General features: G+C 41.6%; 1 protein-coding gene across 1 annotated transcript in view; it reads left to right on the top strand.

Annotated features, from left to right (window-relative positions):
* The first annotated feature begins 8,271 nt into the window (after window positions 1-8,271).
* LOC146752445 (cytosolic carboxypeptidase 4-like) overlaps window positions 8,272-17,794 on the top strand; it is a 94,420-nt gene continuing 84,897 nt past the window's right edge. The window contains exon 1 of the mRNA XM_085531863.1: window positions 8,272-8,470. Within this exon, the coding sequence (XP_085387989.1) occupies window positions 8,313-8,470 (158 nt within the window). The 5' untranslated portion in view covers window positions 8,272-8,312. The remainder of the gene's footprint in view (window positions 8,471-17,794) is intronic.

The raw sequence follows: 17,794 nt of genomic DNA, 5'->3' as shown, positions 1-17,794 counted from the left end.
GATGCTAAGCATTGAGGATTCTAAGCATTGAGGATTCTAAGCATTGAGGATTCTAAGCATTGAGTATTATAAGCATTGAGGATGCTAAGCATTGAGGATTCTAAGCACTGAGGATTCTAAGCATTGAGTATTATAAGCATTGAGGATGCTAAGCATTGAGGATTCTAAGCATTGAGGATTCTAAGCTAAGCATAGAGCATACTAAGGATTGAGGATGCTAAGCATTGAGTTTTCTAAGCATTGGGGATTCTACGCTTTGAGGATGCTAAGCACTGAGGATTCTAAGCATTCAGGTTTCTAAGCAGTGAGGATTCTAAGCTAAGCACTCAGGATGCTATGTATTGAGGTTTCTAAGCATTGGGGATTCTACACTTTGAGGATGCTAAGCAGTGAGGATTCTAAGGATTGAGGATTCTAAGCATTGAGGATTCTAAGCATTGAGGATTCTAAGCATTGAGGATTCTAAGCTAGGCATTGAGGATTCTAAGCATTGAGGGTTTTATGCATTGAGGAATCTAAGCATGGAGGATTCTAAGCTATGTAATGAGGATGCTAAGCATTGAGGATTCTATGTATTGAGGATTCTAAGCATTAAGGACTCTAAGCATTGAGGTTTCTAAGCTTTAAGGTCTCTATGCATTGAGGTTTCTAAGCATTGAGGATTCTAAGCCAAGCATTGAGTTTTCTAATCTTTGAGGTTTCTAAGCATTAAGGCCTTTATGCATTGAGGTTTGTAAGCATTAGGGATGTTAAGCATTGAGGTTTCAATGCAATAAAATTTCTCAGCGTTGAGGATTCTAAGCAATGAGGATTCTACGCATTGAGGTTTTCTAAGCAATGCATGGAGGATGCTAAGCATTGTGGATTCTAAGAATTGAGGATTCTAAGCTAAGCATAGAGCATACTAAGGAGTGAGGATTCTAAGCATTGAGGTTTCTAAGCAGTGAGGATTCTAAGCTAAGCACTGAGGATGCTAAGTATTGAGGTTTCTAAGCATTAAGGACTCTGTGCATTGAGGTTTCTAAGCATTGAGGATTCTAAGCATTGAGGATTCTAAGCATTGAGGATTCTAAGCATTGAGGATTCTAAGCATTGAGGATTCTAAGCATTGAGGTTTCTAAGCTAAGCATTAAGGATTCTAAGCATTGAGGATTCTAAGCATTGAGGATTCTAAGCATTGAGGATTCTAAGCAATGAGGATTCTAAGTATTGACGATTCTAAGCTCTGATGTGAGGATGCAACACGTTGAGGTTTCTAAGCATTTAGGGCTCTTATCATTGAGGATTCTAAGCATTGAAGATTCTACGTTGAGCATTCAGGTTTCTAAGCAATGAGGTTTCTAAGCATCGAGGATTCCAAGCATTGAGGTTTCTAAGCTTGGCATTGAGTATTCTAAGTATTGAGGTTTCTCAGTGTTGTGGATTCTAAGCAATGAGGATTGTATGCATTGAGGATTTTATGCATTTAGGGTTCTAAACTAAGCACTGAGGATTCTGAGCATTGAGGGTGCAAAGCGTTGAGGTTTGTAAGCATTGAGGTTACTAAAAATTAAGGTCTCTAAGCTATAAAGTTTCTAATCATTGAGGATACTAAGCATTGAGGTTACTAAAAATTAAGGACTCTATGCATTGAGTTTTTTATGCATTGTGGATGCTAAGCATTGAGGATTCTAAGCTTTGGGTATTATAAGCATTGTGGATTCTAAGCATCGAGGAATCTAAGCTAAGCATTGAGGATGCTAAGGATTGAGGTTTCTAAGCATTGAGTGTTCTAAGGTTTGAGGATTTCAAGCTAAGCATTGCGGTTGGTAAGCATTGAGGTTTCTAGGCATTGAGGATTCTTAGCATTGAGGATGCTAAGCATTGAGGATTCTAAGCATTGAGGATTCTAAGCATTGAGGATTCTAAGCTAGGCATTGAGGATTCTAAGCATTGAGGATGCTAATCATTGAGGATTCCCAGCATTGAGGATTCTAAGCTAAGCATGTAGGATTCTAAGTATTGAGGTTTCTCAGTGTTGAGGATTCTAAGCAATGAGGATTCTATGCATTGAGGATTTTATGCATTGAGGGTTCTAAACTAAGCACTGAGGATGCTGAGCATTGAGAGTGCAAAGCACTGAGGTTTCTAAGCATTTAGGTTACTAAAAATTAAGGTCTCTAAGCTATGAGGTTTCTAATCATTGAGGATACTAAGCATTGAGGTTTCTACGCATTAAGGACTCCATGCATTGAGTATTTTATGCATTGAGGATGCTAAGGATTGAGGTTTCTAAGCATTGAGTGTTCTAAGCTTTGAGGACTTTAAGCTAAGCATTGCGGTTGGTAAGCATTGAGGTTTCTAGGCATTGAGGATTCTATGCTTTGAGGATTCTTAGCATTGAGGATGCTATGCATTGAGGTTTCTGAGTATTTCAGATTCTGAGCATTGAGGATTCTAAGCTAAGCATTGAGGGTGCTAAGCAATGAGGATTCTCAGCATTGAGGATGCTAAGCACTGAGGATTCTCATCATTGAGGATTCTCAGCATTGAGGTTTCTAAGCATTAAGAACTTTAAGCATTGAGGATTCTAAGCATTGATCATTCTAAGCATTAAGGACTCTATGCATTGAGGTTTCTAAGCTTTAAGGGTGCTAAGCATTGAGGTTTCAAAGCAATAAGGTTTCTCAGCATTGAGGATTCTAAGCAATGAGGATTCTAAGCATTGAGGATTCTGCGCATTGAGGTTTCTAAGCTAAACATTGAGGATGCTGAGCATTGAGGATGCAAAGCATTGAGGATTCTAAGCATTGAAGTTTCTAAGCACTGAGGACTCTATGCTTTGAGGTTTCTAAGCATCGAGGTTTCTAAGCATTGAGGATTCTAAGCATTAAGGACTCTATGCATTGAGGTTTCTAAGCACTAAGGACTCTATGCTTTGAGGTTTCTAAGCATTTAGGTTTCAAAGCATTGAGGATTCTAATCATTGAGGATGCTAAGCTAAGCATTGAGGATGCTAAGCATTGAGGATTCTAGGCACTGAGGATTCTAAGCATTGGGGATACGAAGCTACGCAGTGAGGGTGATAAGCATTGAGGTTTCTAAGCATTAAGGACTCTATGCATTGAGATTTTTAAGCATTGATGATGCTAAGCATTGAGGATTTTATGCTTTGAGAATGCAAAGCAATGAGCTCTCTAAGCATTGAGGATTCTAAGCATTGACGATTCTAAGCACTGAGGATTCTAAGCATTGAAGATTCTAAACTAAGCATTGAGGTTTCTAAGCAATGGGGATTCTACGCGTTGAGGATGCTATGCACTGAGGATTCTAAGCATTGAGGTTTCTAAGCATTGAGGATTCTAAGCTAAGCACTGAGGATGCTAAGTATTGAGGTTTCTAAGCATTAAGGACTCTGTGCATTGAGGTTTCTAAGCATTGAGGTTTCTAAGCATTGAGGATTCTAAGCTAAGCATTGAGGATTCTAAGCATTGAGGATTCTAAGCTATGCATTGAGGATTCTAAGCATTGAGGATTCTATGCATTAAGGACTCTAAGCATTGAGGTTTCTAAGCTTTAAGGTCTCTATGCATTGAGGTTTCTAAGCATTGAGGATTCTAAGCCAAGTATTGAGTTTTCTAATCTTTGAGGTTTCTAAGCATTAAGGCCTCTATGCATTGAGGTTTCTAAGCATTAGGGATGCTAAGCATTGGGGTTTCAAAGCAATAAAATTTCTCAGCGTTGAGGATTCTATGCTATGAGGATTCTAGGCATTGAGGTTTCTAAGCAGTGCATGGAGGATGCTAAGCATTGAGGATTCTAAGCATTGAGGATTCTAAGCTAAGCATAGAGCATACTAAGGATTGAGGATGCTAAGCATTGAGGTTTCTAAGCATTGGGGATTCTACGCATTGAGGATGCTAAGCACTGAGGATTATAAGCGTTGAGGTTTCTAAGCAGTGAGGATTCTAAGCTAAGCTCTGAGGATGCTTAGTATTGAGGTGTCTAAGCATTAAGGACTCTATGCATAGAGTTTTCTAAGCATTGAGGATTCTAAGCTGTGCATTGAGGATGCTAAGCATTGATGTTTCTAAGCATTGAGGTTTCTAAGCATTGAGGTTTCTAAGCATTGAGGATTCTCTGTTAAGCATTGGAATTCTAAGCATTGAGGATTCTATGCATTGATTGTTCTAAGCCATTGAGGGATCTAAACATTGAGTGTTCTAAGCATTGAGGATTCTAAGTAAAGCATTGAGGCTTCTCATCATTGAGGATTCTTTGCAGACTTGTTTCCCTATCCTTCGCTATAGGTATGCTTTTGTTTCATCAGGTATTAGTTCACTTGGTTGTTTTTTAGTTGCATCATATGGAATATTAGTCAAATGTTTGTAGAATTTCCATCTGCCTTCAGAATTTGGGATTTTGGGATCTGCCCCAAAATGATTTATAGAACCTGACATTCTAATTTCTTGGAGTTAAGGGGCTGGGGGAATAACCCAGAAAAAGAATAACGAGAATATCCATCTTTAGTAGGATGTTAAACTGTACTATGTCTGGATGCTTTGTACATGTATTGGTCTCTGCAGTCATTTCTAATCATTCTGATTCATTGGTGAGTGAATTCATAAAACTCATCCACTAAGGGATGTTTCCAAGCAACTTGGAGCCTGGAATACCTTCACCCAGCTTTGATGGTAGAAAGCAGTTAACCAAGGTGATTTGTAACATTCACTTCTTTGCCATGAGGACCATTGATAACGCATATCGTGTAAGTGTATTTAAGGGAGGGTTATCTCTCTGATAATTCTGGAAAACAGCAGTGGGCCCTGTCAGACTAGGTAAGCTGCCTCTGCATTAAGATGTGTCTCTTTGAGTAGGATTTTGCCAAATGCAGGGTCAGGAAATAAGGAGGAGGTGGGGTAAATGGAGGAGCATAGTATTACATCGTGGAGTAACTGAAAATGTGACAACTTGGGGAAAGATTTTGGGTGGGGAGCGGAGGAAAGTGACCAACACAGGTTCTGCCTCAGAGCAGTCTCAAGTTTTCTGTGATCTCAGTATTTGAAGTTGTTTTTTTTTTTCCTTCTCCTTGAATATATTTGATGTACATCACACCATATCCTGTCTTTGTCAGACTTTGTTTAACTAGGCAGCCTTGGGCAGTTCAGATGTATCCAAGGCAGGATGCAGCCGTGATACACGCAGCAGAACTGCGTTTGATGCTCTTTTTTACACATCATTTGACTCTCAGAATATGCTGTAGAGGTCACACATAATGAAGTTGGGTGGGAATGTTGGCTTTCTTTGTTTATCTCTTATGTCCAGGGGGTAAACTTGAACCTTTGATCTGTGCAGCTCTCATGATAAAGTCATGTTGTATTTAGGAATAAGGGGGAGTGGAGGGAAGGCCTATGTTTTGTGGGCTCTGGCTTGGGGCTGATAGGATGAGAGGTATGCAGAGGCACAGCCAGAATCATTCCAGTCAAGACCTGGATCTAGGTTGAATTTGTCACACGCTCTTTATGATTCCCTTTGACTCCTAATGAAATCCCAGTCTTGTGTCATTTCAAAACCTTGTTCCCTTTCAAACGCTGTGGCCCAAATAGCAGCTTGACAATGCATAGAATTTTAACCCATGTCAGGGCATCTGGAAGTGCACTTCATTTCCCTTCTGTGCCTCTTTTTATGAGGCGAGACATTGATTTGTTAACGGGGTTTCATTCTTTTATTTCAGATTGATCTTTCCCCAACTGATGTCATGATTTCTAACTTCCAAATCAGATAAAATCAAGAGGAAGATCCCTGCAATAGGCAGGAGATTAAGCAACAAGTTAGCAGTACTGTAGGAACAAAGCTCTTATTTTCATGCATATATCCACAGTTAAAATGAATAAAGAGAAGGGAAGGTGGGAGGTGGTTGATACGTTAGATTTATTACTCAAAGGGTTTTTGCTCCATGTTTTGCAAGAGGCATCAGTGCCTTTAATCTCTCATCTCTGGTTTTGTTAGTGGCACGTTATATCCTGGCCATGTCAGAATGTAGCACAGAGTAATGAGACAAGATCTGTTGGATGGGGCTTTATGTAGCACGAAAAGGTTCCTCTGCTCACTCTTTTTATTATTTACATTCCCAGTGAAGGTTACGTGTCATGTGGGCTTTGCAGAGATAAATGGGTAACCTGAGCTTTCTGGCAGCTTCCCCAGGACTTGGGGAGGATTCAGTGTAAGGACTGACTTGGGGATTTTGAAGCATCAAACTCAGTTCTGGGCCCTGAAGGAAACATAGAAGAACATGTGTCTCGGTGTCCTGAGGAGGTGCAGTGTAGCACAAGGTGGTATCAAGGGGCTCTGGACCAAAATTACACTTCAGAACAGTAGGTGTGTCCCAGAGCAGATCAGCAGCACTGGGGTGGCTTCATCAGCACTGCTGTTATGGGGCATAGTGAATCAAGAATGAAGTGTAGCAGCTCAGCTAAGTGCAGAAATCTTGACTATTGCCGGCCAGTTGGTGCCCGGAGATGTGATTTTGGCATTGCAAATATACCTGTCAGGAGGGGAGTGAAGCTTAGAAAGGGAGTTTTAAGTGGAATAGAGATGTTTCCCCACCTGGATCCTATGGATCCACTATTTCCTGGGGTTTAAAATCAGGACTCTCTAGAAGCTTTTGTCACGTTGAATGTTAGACAGAGGTTTATCAGTCTTGAGGAGAGCAGAATTCACATCTCTGCCAGTCTCACAGTATCCTCAATTAGCTGAATTGTGGCAAACCTTCCATTTCTGAGATGTGAAGACCCTTTCTTGTGGTTTCGTTTTCTCATAGAGTAACTGAAGAAAGAATCGCTCAATTAACATGCTGCATGCCTTCCCAATGTATAGAAGAGACAGGAGTTAAAGCCGTTTTCATCAGTTGCAAGGGAGCATGTTTTATTTTGCTTTGTGCTATTTACAGCTGTTGTCCATTAGGAGTCCTCAAGAGCCTCATTCTCAACTACAACAACACAGTCCCATAAGTTTAGCTCAGCAATGAGCCTGCAAAACAGCACTAAATCATGATGATGGGAGAAAGAAGAAAATGTTTGGAAATAGCAAAATGCAACTGATGCCTTTGTGAAAAGTAGTTTTTGCTTGTTGCTGTTTTAAAGCATTACTAAGGTAGACTGTAATGCACAGCATCTAGCTGGAGCTGAATAGAGGTTGTTTTCTAATATATATATGTTTTTGTAATAAAAAGTAAGCAGAACTCCTAGTATGTCTCTATTGGCTGAAGGGATCTTTTACAGTCCATTAGCGCCTTGGGCACTAATGTATACACAGCAGTGAAAATATACTAATCTCAGGGTAAGGTGCAAGAATGATAAAGGAAAAATAAAGATTAGTACACGGCTATTGAATAGCAGAGTTCTGGTTGCTTTACTGGACCACAGTATGATTGCTCTGTATGAATTCGAGTGGAGACTCTGGTCATGCCCATCAAATGCCTATGAACGGGAAGGGGTGAATGTGGGATTGTTTCCAGACCTGTCTACATCCTTGCAGAGGAGTTGGACCAAGTGACCTTTAAGGATCCTTTCCAACTCAAAAGGTTCTGTGATTCCACCTCTGTGTTTCACATTAATTGAGTAATGATTTGTAAAGCTGTTAGAAAACTGAAGGACTTTAGTACAGCTTTGGGAGCTGAGGACATAGAAGCATAAGTTGCTAAATCAGCGTTTGCTTACAAGGATGCTCAGATGATACCTTTGATTGTTTTCTGTCCCTTTACTAGAGAGCCTGTGCTCTGACAGAGCTGCAAAAAACATCATGGCATCGTTGTGATTCCCTGTCAGATAGTGGCTTCCACTAAAGCAAATGTGTCAGGTTGATTTGTGACAGCAGCCTGAGATTGTGAACATTCACAGAAGGATAATTTTAAGACACATCATTGCTTTGTCCTTTTCTTTTATTCTCTATGCTTGGCAGGTGTCTACCTCTGTCTTCTTCCCTTGGCCCATCTGTGGATTTTGCTCAACACAGATGGGATTTTCAAACAATCTGCTGTCAAATTTGGTCTCTTCTGAGCATGTGTATACAGAGAGCTTTTGGAGACGTGTAACTAGGCCAAATGAGGGTGCTTTTTCATGGGAATGGCAAATAACGTATCTGATAGCAAGACAATTTTCTCTGCCAAATTGCTAGTCTGCTTTGCAACAGGGGTTCATTAGGCTCTGTCCATGAACTGTTTAGTAAGATTCTCTCTTAAAAAAAAAAGTTGGCATCGTATCTCTGCAGCTTCTGTGCATAACATCTCCATGCCTTTGCTTTGTTTTACAGACAGTCGTCCTTATGTCTTTCTGATGGCCCGTGTTCATCCTGGTGAAAGCAACGCCAGCTGGGTGATGAAGGGGACCCTGGAGTTCCTTGTGAGCAGTGATCCCATTGCTGATCTCCTGAGGAAATGTTTCATTTTCAAGATTGTCCCCATGCTCAACCCTGATGGAGTCATCAATGGCAAGTGCATTGTAGTAACATACTTATTGTGAATTTTCACTGGGTTTACCTGCAGGCTTTACTGCTGTATACTTAGCAGGCCTAGTCTTCAGTGTTTTGGGCCAGAATTCCTGTTGCCTTTTGCCTTGTGTTTTATTCATCCTGTGATCAGTCCTGTAAGGAGAATGTAAGTCCTGGATACAGCCCAGTGTGCTGTCTCGTGTGTGTCAGATATTCATGGTTCTGTACTGTGTGGGGCCGTAAGGTGTCCCAACTGACTGGGTGAAGTATTAGCGATAGCAGACAAACTGAATCTTACTTGCTGAATGGAAAGTTATCTATTCTGCCAAATCAGCAGGGCAAACTTTATCTGCAAGCTGATATATCTGGGAATAACTGGCTTTAATTAATGCTTTATATAACCTGAATGGGGGAAAGATGTAAGGATCTATTAAATGCTCGTATCTTTATGGAAATGTTTCCGTATAATGAAACTCCCTCCTTCTCCTATCTCCTTTACTCTGTTTCCTCCCACATGCTTCTGAAGAGATTCCAAGTCTTTCTGAGCTTATGAATATACCAGTTTCTTTTTGCATTCTTCAGAGCTGCCTTTACATTGCTCCTACCCACATCATCACTACAACCATTCATCTGGTTTCAGGTCAGGTTGTGCTGATCCGGTGCTGAAGAAACAGGGTAAAGACCTTAAGCAAATCTTGAGCTTATTTGGTCCTAATCTAATTCCTTTCTGTTGTGGTCTGGGCTTCAGCAGAGGGCAGCTTGGAGTGTTCTTAGCCTCTGGTCTGCGACTATGAGCATAGTTTTTTGTGTTCCTGTTCTCCCCAGGACATGAGTGTGTTGTAGTTTAGGCTGTTCAGGGGAGCTGGATGCTGCCCCCGAGTATTGGAAGCTTCTGCTGGCACCAAATGTTTCCTTGATTCTTCCAGACAGCAGAAGCAAAAATGAAAGATTGTGGCTTTCTGTTTTTCCTTTCACTCTGCTTAATTAAAGTTTCCAGCAGATGGAGGGCTGGAGGGAATGTCTGACCTTTTTTCTCCAGCTGTCAGGAGTGAGCATAGCAGAGGAAGGGTCCTCAGGAGGGACAGTGTGGCTTTTGGTGACACCTGGAATGAAGGGTACTGTCTGAGCTCATATCACACAGGAACGTGTGGAGCTTCCACTGTAGTTCAACCTGGTGATGAGTAGGAAAGTTTGGTGTGGGATAGGAGCAGAGGTCCAAGGACTTGGCTATGGCTCTGTAGCTAAGCATGAAGCCTGGGGAAGGGAGAGAACCATTCCATCATACTCCAATTTAAATGCTGTGCTGTGGGGCCTCCCATGGCTCTGTTGCTCTTGCTTCTTCCCATGTGCTTTTTCAGTGGACTGAGGTGTTCCTGCACAGAAAGAAAAGCTTCTTTTCTTGGCCTAGAGTTTATTGGCAGCTTTTTGGAGATGACTTTTAGTCCCTTGCTGCATGTGGAAGCACATGCAGGTTTCTTTGTCCATTAATGTTCTACTTCATCTAGGTTTAAGTGCTGTATTAAACTCTGTTGTCATTCAAATCACTGCCACAAAGGGAAGCTCTTTTTCCAGGAAAAGGGTCTGTAGGCCATTATTGACTGAGTAGCTGTAAACAGGTCCATACTACTTACTTTTAGGTCTCTGTAGCACATTTCAGGAAGCCACTTATTTGCCTTAAGATTTACAATCACGACTGAATGTGTCAAATCCACTGTTTATTTTGAATCATCACTCATTTCGAATCTTCATGCTTTGAAAGTGCATCTTCTGTACTACCCATCCATCCTTCTGTTATCTGGTATTAATCCTGCTCTAGTCTCGTTACCTCGGTATCTTTATATTTAAAAAAGGGTTGAATTCTTTTCTGTTGGCAGTTCTTTTGAAGCTCCTCACTCTCTCCCTCCTCCCCAGTCCTGTGTGCTGGGGTGTGCATAATGCTTCCCTGCCCGTCACAAAGATGAATGCCATCGCACGGTTACAAAGGATTTCTTCCAGCAGCCCAGCTGTGCCCCTTCCCCAGCTGACTCCCTGCTGCAGGCACAGCTCAGTGGAAGAGTGCTCATCCCAGCAGGATACCGTGCAATCACACTTCGAGAGCCTTGTGCAGCAACAAGACGATCAGGGCCTTGGTATTTGCTTTGGTTAATGTGATCTGAAAGTTGCATGCAGAGAATGTTCCTCTGTCACAGATATGATGGCAGTAATGTGATTATGCTCTGACTGTGTGTGGCTGAGCTAGGAAACAGCCTTCCCTTTCACTCCCTTTCACATCAGTCAGTACTATGAGGATTTATTCCTGTCTGTCAGTGATGGAGAGAGTTGAGTCCTGTTGCTGATGCTAAATGAATGATGCTAAATGCTGATGCTAGTGGTGATGCAAGCATGTCTGTATGAGTAAGGCTGTCATCACATAAAAATAAAAATCACTACCCAATATCACATATAATTTGAGTTTGTTCAATCCAGTCGCACAGAACACAACAGAGCAGTTGTGTTCTGTGCGACTGTTCTCATGGAATCATTAAGGTTGGAAAAGAAGTCTGTCATCTGGTCCAACCGTCCGCCTACAACCAGTATTGCCCAGTAAACCGTGTCCTGAAGTACCACATCTCCATGTTTCTTTAAGGTCTCCAATGGATGGTGACTCCACCTCCCTGGGCAGCCTTTGCTCTGTCCTGAATAGCAGTCAGATGTAGGGTTTGTCAAATAAATTTCAGCTGATCTGGTAGTGGCTATATATTTTAATGTTAGACACTACTTTTTATTAAGTGCATCCTGTGTGTTGTCACACAGTAGTGTTTGACCACTGCTGGAAATGGGATGCTGCCTCTGATAGATGTATGGTCTGACCTGATATAGTTATTTGTGTGTTTTTTTTCTTCTTTACAAGTAAAAGTAGTCTTAATCTCCAAGAACGGTGCTATAAGATGGTCCAAAGTGACAGGCATTAAATTACTAAAGGGAAAGTGTCCTTGTAGGCTGATTATCTTGCGAAGGCTGTTCTGTGAAAACCCAAGGTATTGGTTGGTGTTCAGCTGACTGTTTTCTCTCATCCCTTTATCGTCTTTTTAAATTAAATCACGGATTAACAGGAAAGCTAGAGAAGGAATTCCATTCTACACAGCGGTGGAGAATCCATGAAGGAGCACAGCACTTTGATTAGGAAACTGCTGAGTTATACTGGGTGAGTGAGAGACCCGTGCTTTGTTCCTGGCTCTGCTGTTGATGAAGTATGTGACCTTGAGCATTTCCCCCTCCTTTTTTTTTCTTTCCCCTGAGTTTTCTTCCTGGGAGGATGAAATAATGACACACCACAACCTTCACACAGCTTGAAATGAGTGAAATATGTGTACCAGGAGCATTTTCTCTTCAATCTAGTTCTTCTGATTCATCCACTAAAACCAGGGTCAGGAAAGGAACTTGTAAAAGCTTATGACAGCACAAACAGTTCTGTTACAAAGAAATACCCAGCACTGTTGGCTGTTCACACTGTTCCACATAAGCTCATTACCACACAGTGGAGCAACAAGTTGCCTGTGCACCAACACTTCTCCATGCAGTTGTGTACCATCTTGTGACCTGCTTTTAGGCTGTCTTCTCTGTGCACATGCTACATACCCTTCTGTCAACAGCTTGTGTATGCAGCCATTCCTCAGTGTCTGCTCACACCTGCATATCTTCTGCACCCACGTACCTGGTGCTCCCATGTGTATGTTAGCAGTCACAACGTGGTAGTCAGCATTTTGTGGGGATTTTTTTGGCTGGACTTCTTCAGAGTCTGCAGTTTCATATAAATATTGCTATTTATTACCCCTGAATTTAGGGTTATTAATTATATCAGTATAACCTAATTTATATCACCATAAACAGCAATAATAAATAGTGCCAAATGCTAACGCGCAGTGCTTGCCAACCGTGCCCGTGTTTAATGAGTGCTTCCCCCCCACTTCCCAGAAGTATTAAATTAAAAATGATTCGGCCTTGCGATATGATTGATCAAACAAGAGGTGGAACTCCTAGATAAGTGCTTTTGCTTTAAAGAATATTTCATCTTCAGACTGCCCATGCACTGTCTATTATGAGCATCCACAGGTCTTGAACTGCCCAATCTCTCTCTTCCAAGTTCATGTCTCTCTCCTCCATTGCCACCTTCTTCCTTTTTCTTTACTCCCTTTCATGTTTCCTCTTTCTTCCCTTCTGTCTGCCCTTTTCTCGCTTTCCTTTCCCTACTGTTGAATCAAAGAAGCTTTTCAATGAGAGGAACTTGATGTGTTTTTGTAAATGAATTGAACCAATCAGTGGAGATGGGAGCCGGTGAGTCTATTTTGGTAAAGGAAGATTAATTTTTTTGGAAGCAGTGTGACTTCTTCGAAGGCATGGGGTAACCATAGTAGCTGTTAGGAAGAGGAAATCCTGATTTGCATTTTGGATTATAGCCATGGACTATTCTTTATCTGGTTTAAAAACACCCTGTTCCCTTCTGCACCTGCCTTCCCACAACACAGGCTGAGTAAGCTTTGCTGCTGCTTATAGGTAAGGCAGGTGAGCTGGGCTTTTTGTTTGTTTCTCTTTATTGATATTCACTCTCACTTTAGTCAGGCTGTTTGTTCCATCCTGTTTTACTTACAGGGCTTTGTTTATTGCGCCCTGGAATCCAGCAGAGAAAAGCTTTAACTCTGACAATTACAGAAATGGAGAGATAGAAACGTCCTCTGAAAGCCCTTTCAGAACACATTTCTATTGCATGCTCTCAGAAGGGAAACTATTAACTATTAATGTTTCCCACTTACTTTTTGAAACAAAAAAGTTTTTTTGAAGGATACTTGTAGGAAGAACAGAAGCAAGCTAGTTCTTCTACCCAAAAGCATTATCTGTGTATATAACTTCTATTTCCTCCTATATTATTGTGCACTCTCCTGCACTGAGACATTTTGTTCTCCACGTAGTCAGAGGCAGAGCTGGACATAGACAGCAAACAAGCTAAGGGCCGCACTTGAGGACTCACTTGATGACCCAGAACTGCATCCTTGAGGATTAAATCTTGAAGTAGAGGCACACAAAGCCATGTGGCTGTAGACATCCCTCCTACTCTCCCTTCCCTTCTCTTGTTTGCTTCTCTCTGATCAGAGGGTTAAAGAGGAGTTGAATTCTCAGAATCTAGTCTTGCATATCTAAATGGATGCCATGCACTTTGCAAGCACAATTTAAGGGGTCTCTCCAGACTAGCTGATGTGTGATGCGTGCATTTCTTTAAGGATAGTGCCAACGGTAGTTGGGTAGATGCGTGTGGAAGAACATTTTTGCATAAGATTCAGTCCTTACTCATTTAGAATGGCTGTGCTCTGAGCTCTGTGTTATAAGGTGGTCTATTTGCAAGCGCTGACTCGGGACCTCAGAGCAGATGAAAATGCCATGTCTGAGGAATGCTTGTACTGCATCTGGAATGTGGCTCAGGGAAGTGCTATGAACTGTGGGTGAACTTTCTTTGAGTGCAGTAGATGGTTCTTATCTAAGTGCTGCTCTCTTGCCTCTGGTGTTGCCTCAGCTGTCCCCATAAAGAGGACAGTGATCTTGCACTGGTGGTGAGGCATAACTGGTGAAAATGTGCTTCTTGTTGGCCATCACGGTCTTCTCAGCAGGCCGTCCTGAGAATTTTGGGTGCTTGTTCTTTAGTTCTAGTGAAGAGGGTCTAAGACCACTTATACTTCTTCAAGGCAAGCAGCCTTATTGTTCCTGATAGTCTCAGCAGATTCCCTATAGCAGAAGCCCATGATTTGGAAGGTTAGATCTATAGGATGTGAGGTAATGGCCTCAATTTGCACCAGGGTAGGTTCAGGTTGGATATTAGGCAAAATTTCTTTTTAGAAGGAATGGTGGTGTGTTGGAACAGCTGCCCAGGGAGGTGGTGGAGTCACTGTCCCTTGAGGTGTGCAGGAACCGTGGAGATGTGGCGCTGAGGGATGTCACTGGGCATGGTGGGGATGGGCTGACAGCTTGGCTAAATGGTCTTTCCAACCTTAATGAGTCTATGATGCTATGAAATCTGGCTAGTACATGAACAACATAAGATAAAATATGGGTATGTGATTCTTTAAGTCTTTGCAGCTTCTCCCTTGGTGGACCCAGAACCAGAGTCTGATCCTCCACCAAACTCTTCTCAGTACATCAGTATGCTGTGGGAGATGACCCTATTTCAGACAAAGCCTTTGCCCTGTGCTAACATGGCAGTCCATCCTTGGCTCTCCTATGGTAAACCTCTGTTGGCACGCAGCTACACCCCAGGACTCCTGACAACACTTCTAATGCAGTATTGTTTATTCCTTCCTTTATCAGCTGGAGCTGTTGGGCTCCCCTGAGTTATTAGATCTATTCGCTCATTGTCAGTGTTTCCTCCTTTGTAAATATGTCCCCATATGTCTCTGCTCCTGAGGAATATGCTTTCTTTTCTATTTACTGCTTTTCCCAGGCACCCACCTCCTCATTGCTCTATCCACCCAGTGGCCCAATAACAGCCACAGAGATAAATAAGCAACATAACTCTTCCTAGCTATTGTTGTTATTGTTGTTGTTGCCGCCCTGCATAGTAATACATATAATAACAAGGAAACAAATCTTATTACTAAAGTAATTACAATAAATAAAAAGCTGAGAAGGGAGATGAAGGAAGGGTCTGTCAGGGGAGTGATTGCAGTAGGGGTTTTTAAAATTTAATTTACTCGAGATGTTCTTTGCTGCTTTATTGATACCCTGCTGAGGGGGCTGCGACTAATTAGCAACCAGCTGTTGTTCTAACACACCCTCACCTAATTTATTGTTTCGTCAAGTCTCTAAAATAGGAGTCTGTCTGCTATCGTTGTCTGTGGGACTCGGCACCAGTCTCATGTCAGCAGTTGGTTTTATTGCTTGGTGCTTCTGTTTTCTGAAAGCTGAGTAGCTGAGACTTTGGGTGCTTTGCTGCCTTTCCTTTTATTTTCCAGCACTTTCCATGCGCTTTCAGGAGGTCGGGCAGGAGAATACGCTCAGTCTCTTGAATTATAAGAGCTTGTCCCAGAGTCCAGAGGCCTGTTATTATAACAGGCCAACACAATGCTAGATTCTGGTAAATTGCCCAGAGGGCTGTGCCACTGTCTGTATGCCTTGGTAGAGACCAAAAAAGACCTCACAGAGGAGGTCTGGCATAGATAGGGCCAAGGGTTTCTTAATATGTAATGTCTATGATCTTGTTCTCTTGCTTGTCAATATCCTATGGAAGTGCTGTACTATTGTTTGCCTTTGGAGAAAACAGTATCATGTCTAAACATCCACAAAAACGAATTAGTTAATGGTCATTTTAAGAACAGGGGGGACCAAATGCATTGTCTCTTGTTTCTTTGGTCTTCCAGTCCCAAAAGCACGCACAGTGTTTGCTCTGAAACAGTAAAGGTTCCCCCCATGAGGTGCCTGCAGCTCCCTTGATGCTTTCATACCCAATCTGTTCAGATTAGTCAAGGTCACTTGGGAATTTCACTGCACTTGAAGATTACTTGATATGAGCTCAGTGATATTAATGTCTTGGACTACTAAACAATTCAGCTTTAAGCCTCAGAAATTATTCCATTTTATATGGCTACTACCTTGTATTTTCAAGGTAGCATGAATATTAGATATGAACACGATGTTCCGTGGGCTCAGAAAGGAATTATTTTTGTTCAGCATTCATGTCTAGTCTCCTGACTGACAACGGGAGTTCATAATCAGATGTCTGCGCTCCTTTGACAGTTCTAAGAGCCAGGAGGCTGATGTACAAAGCTAGCTTTTAGTAAAGTTAATGAGTTGATTGAATTATATTCTTATTTGCATTAGTTTGAGTGTGTATGATTATCTTTTGTTTGTTATTACGCTCATTTAAGTCCATTTGGTAATATATTATTCCCATAGCAATTGTGCCTGTGCTAGGCTCTGTGCAGACAGGCAAGGACCAGCTTGTCTCTTGTTAGGAGCTGATCCAATACTGGCACAGAGTGCTTTAGAATTGGCAAGAACAAAGAGGATACTGGGGTGCTGGCTAATGGATCTGTTGTGAAGGCTAATCCATTTTCTCATGATGTACTTTATGGAGGTGGAAGCTTTTGTAGTTACTGCTTTCCTTCACTGTTTCTTCTTAGGATGGGGGGGAGAATCTCACTGCCGTGACTTCTTCAGCCACCCAGGGAAGATTTGTGAGGTTCAGTATCATCAGTGAAGGGACTGGAGAACGCTGTAAGATGAGGGATTTCTTTATGCTTTCTTGAAATTGTCAGGATGCACCTGCAAACCCTGAACCCAGTTCACCCCATAGTTAAACACTACAATGAGATGTCACACAGATACTAACGAACTTGGATTTTGCATCTGATTCCTGGTTGTTGTAGGCATGGAGTACCGACATAAATGCTGAATGTACTGGGTAGAAGCTCATGTCATGAGTGCAAGGGCTAGTTTTGATCACTTATCTCAAGACCAACTCATCTTACCCAAGTTAATGCCTTTTGGAAGCTACAGATTCAGACTTGGAGTTGTTATTCATGGGATGGGAAAAAAGTCCACAAAATGAAATTGTAAAAACTTCACTTTTATAGATGCAATGAAGAATGTCCAATACTTTACTGCAATATCCACACTACCTGGAAAGCTGAAATTGCCTGGGAATGAAGGTTATTGTCTCTCATAATATACCTTCATATATTACTGTGTAATAAATCGAGCAGTATTTCTTTCACCCTGCAAACTGGACATCCCTGGAGTTCCAAGTGACATTTCAAATTTTATACGACCATTCAGTCCCTTTTAAGTATTAAAACACATCATTTTTTGTGATATATGCACAGAAGTTCTTTCTAAAAGCATATGAATAAAAAAACTTGGAGCTTAGTTATGCAAAGGTAGAGCTGCCTTACTGCGTGTTGGCTTTTAAATGTCTCTGTTTAGTTAGCTCGGTATTTTAGCTACTACTGTTCTTTAACATCTCTGTTTCTGTGTTTCTTTTCCACTCTTCCCTGCCCTCTGTTTCATTTGAATAACAGATTCAATTGAATAACAGCTGGCAAAGTACAGTGGTAGGAGAGCAGATATGTGACTGCCTTGGGTTGGAGAAATGGGCTGGCAATTGGAAAATGGTGTTTTAAAAAATGGGACAAAGAGGCATAACAACAAAAATAAGCTTCATCTGGAAGCCTGTATTTTCAAAATTGCTTGTTCAAAAATGCACCCACAGAGGACCAGCTGAGGTTGAATAGTTCACCTGTGTACATGGTTCATATGATTGCACATGCAATTAGGGTAATTACACGGGCAAATTTTACCCCAGTAG

This window comes from Coturnix japonica, unplaced genomic scaffold (genome assembly GCF_054131305.1).
Source record: "Coturnix japonica strain WE unplaced genomic scaffold, WE-NBRP24 Scf045, whole genome shotgun sequence".
Classification (NCBI taxonomy): Eukaryota; Metazoa; Chordata; class Aves; order Galliformes; family Phasianidae; genus Coturnix; species Coturnix japonica.
The sequence above is the reverse complement of the archived record's forward strand: the minus strand, read 5'-3'. Positions and strand labels throughout refer to the sequence as shown.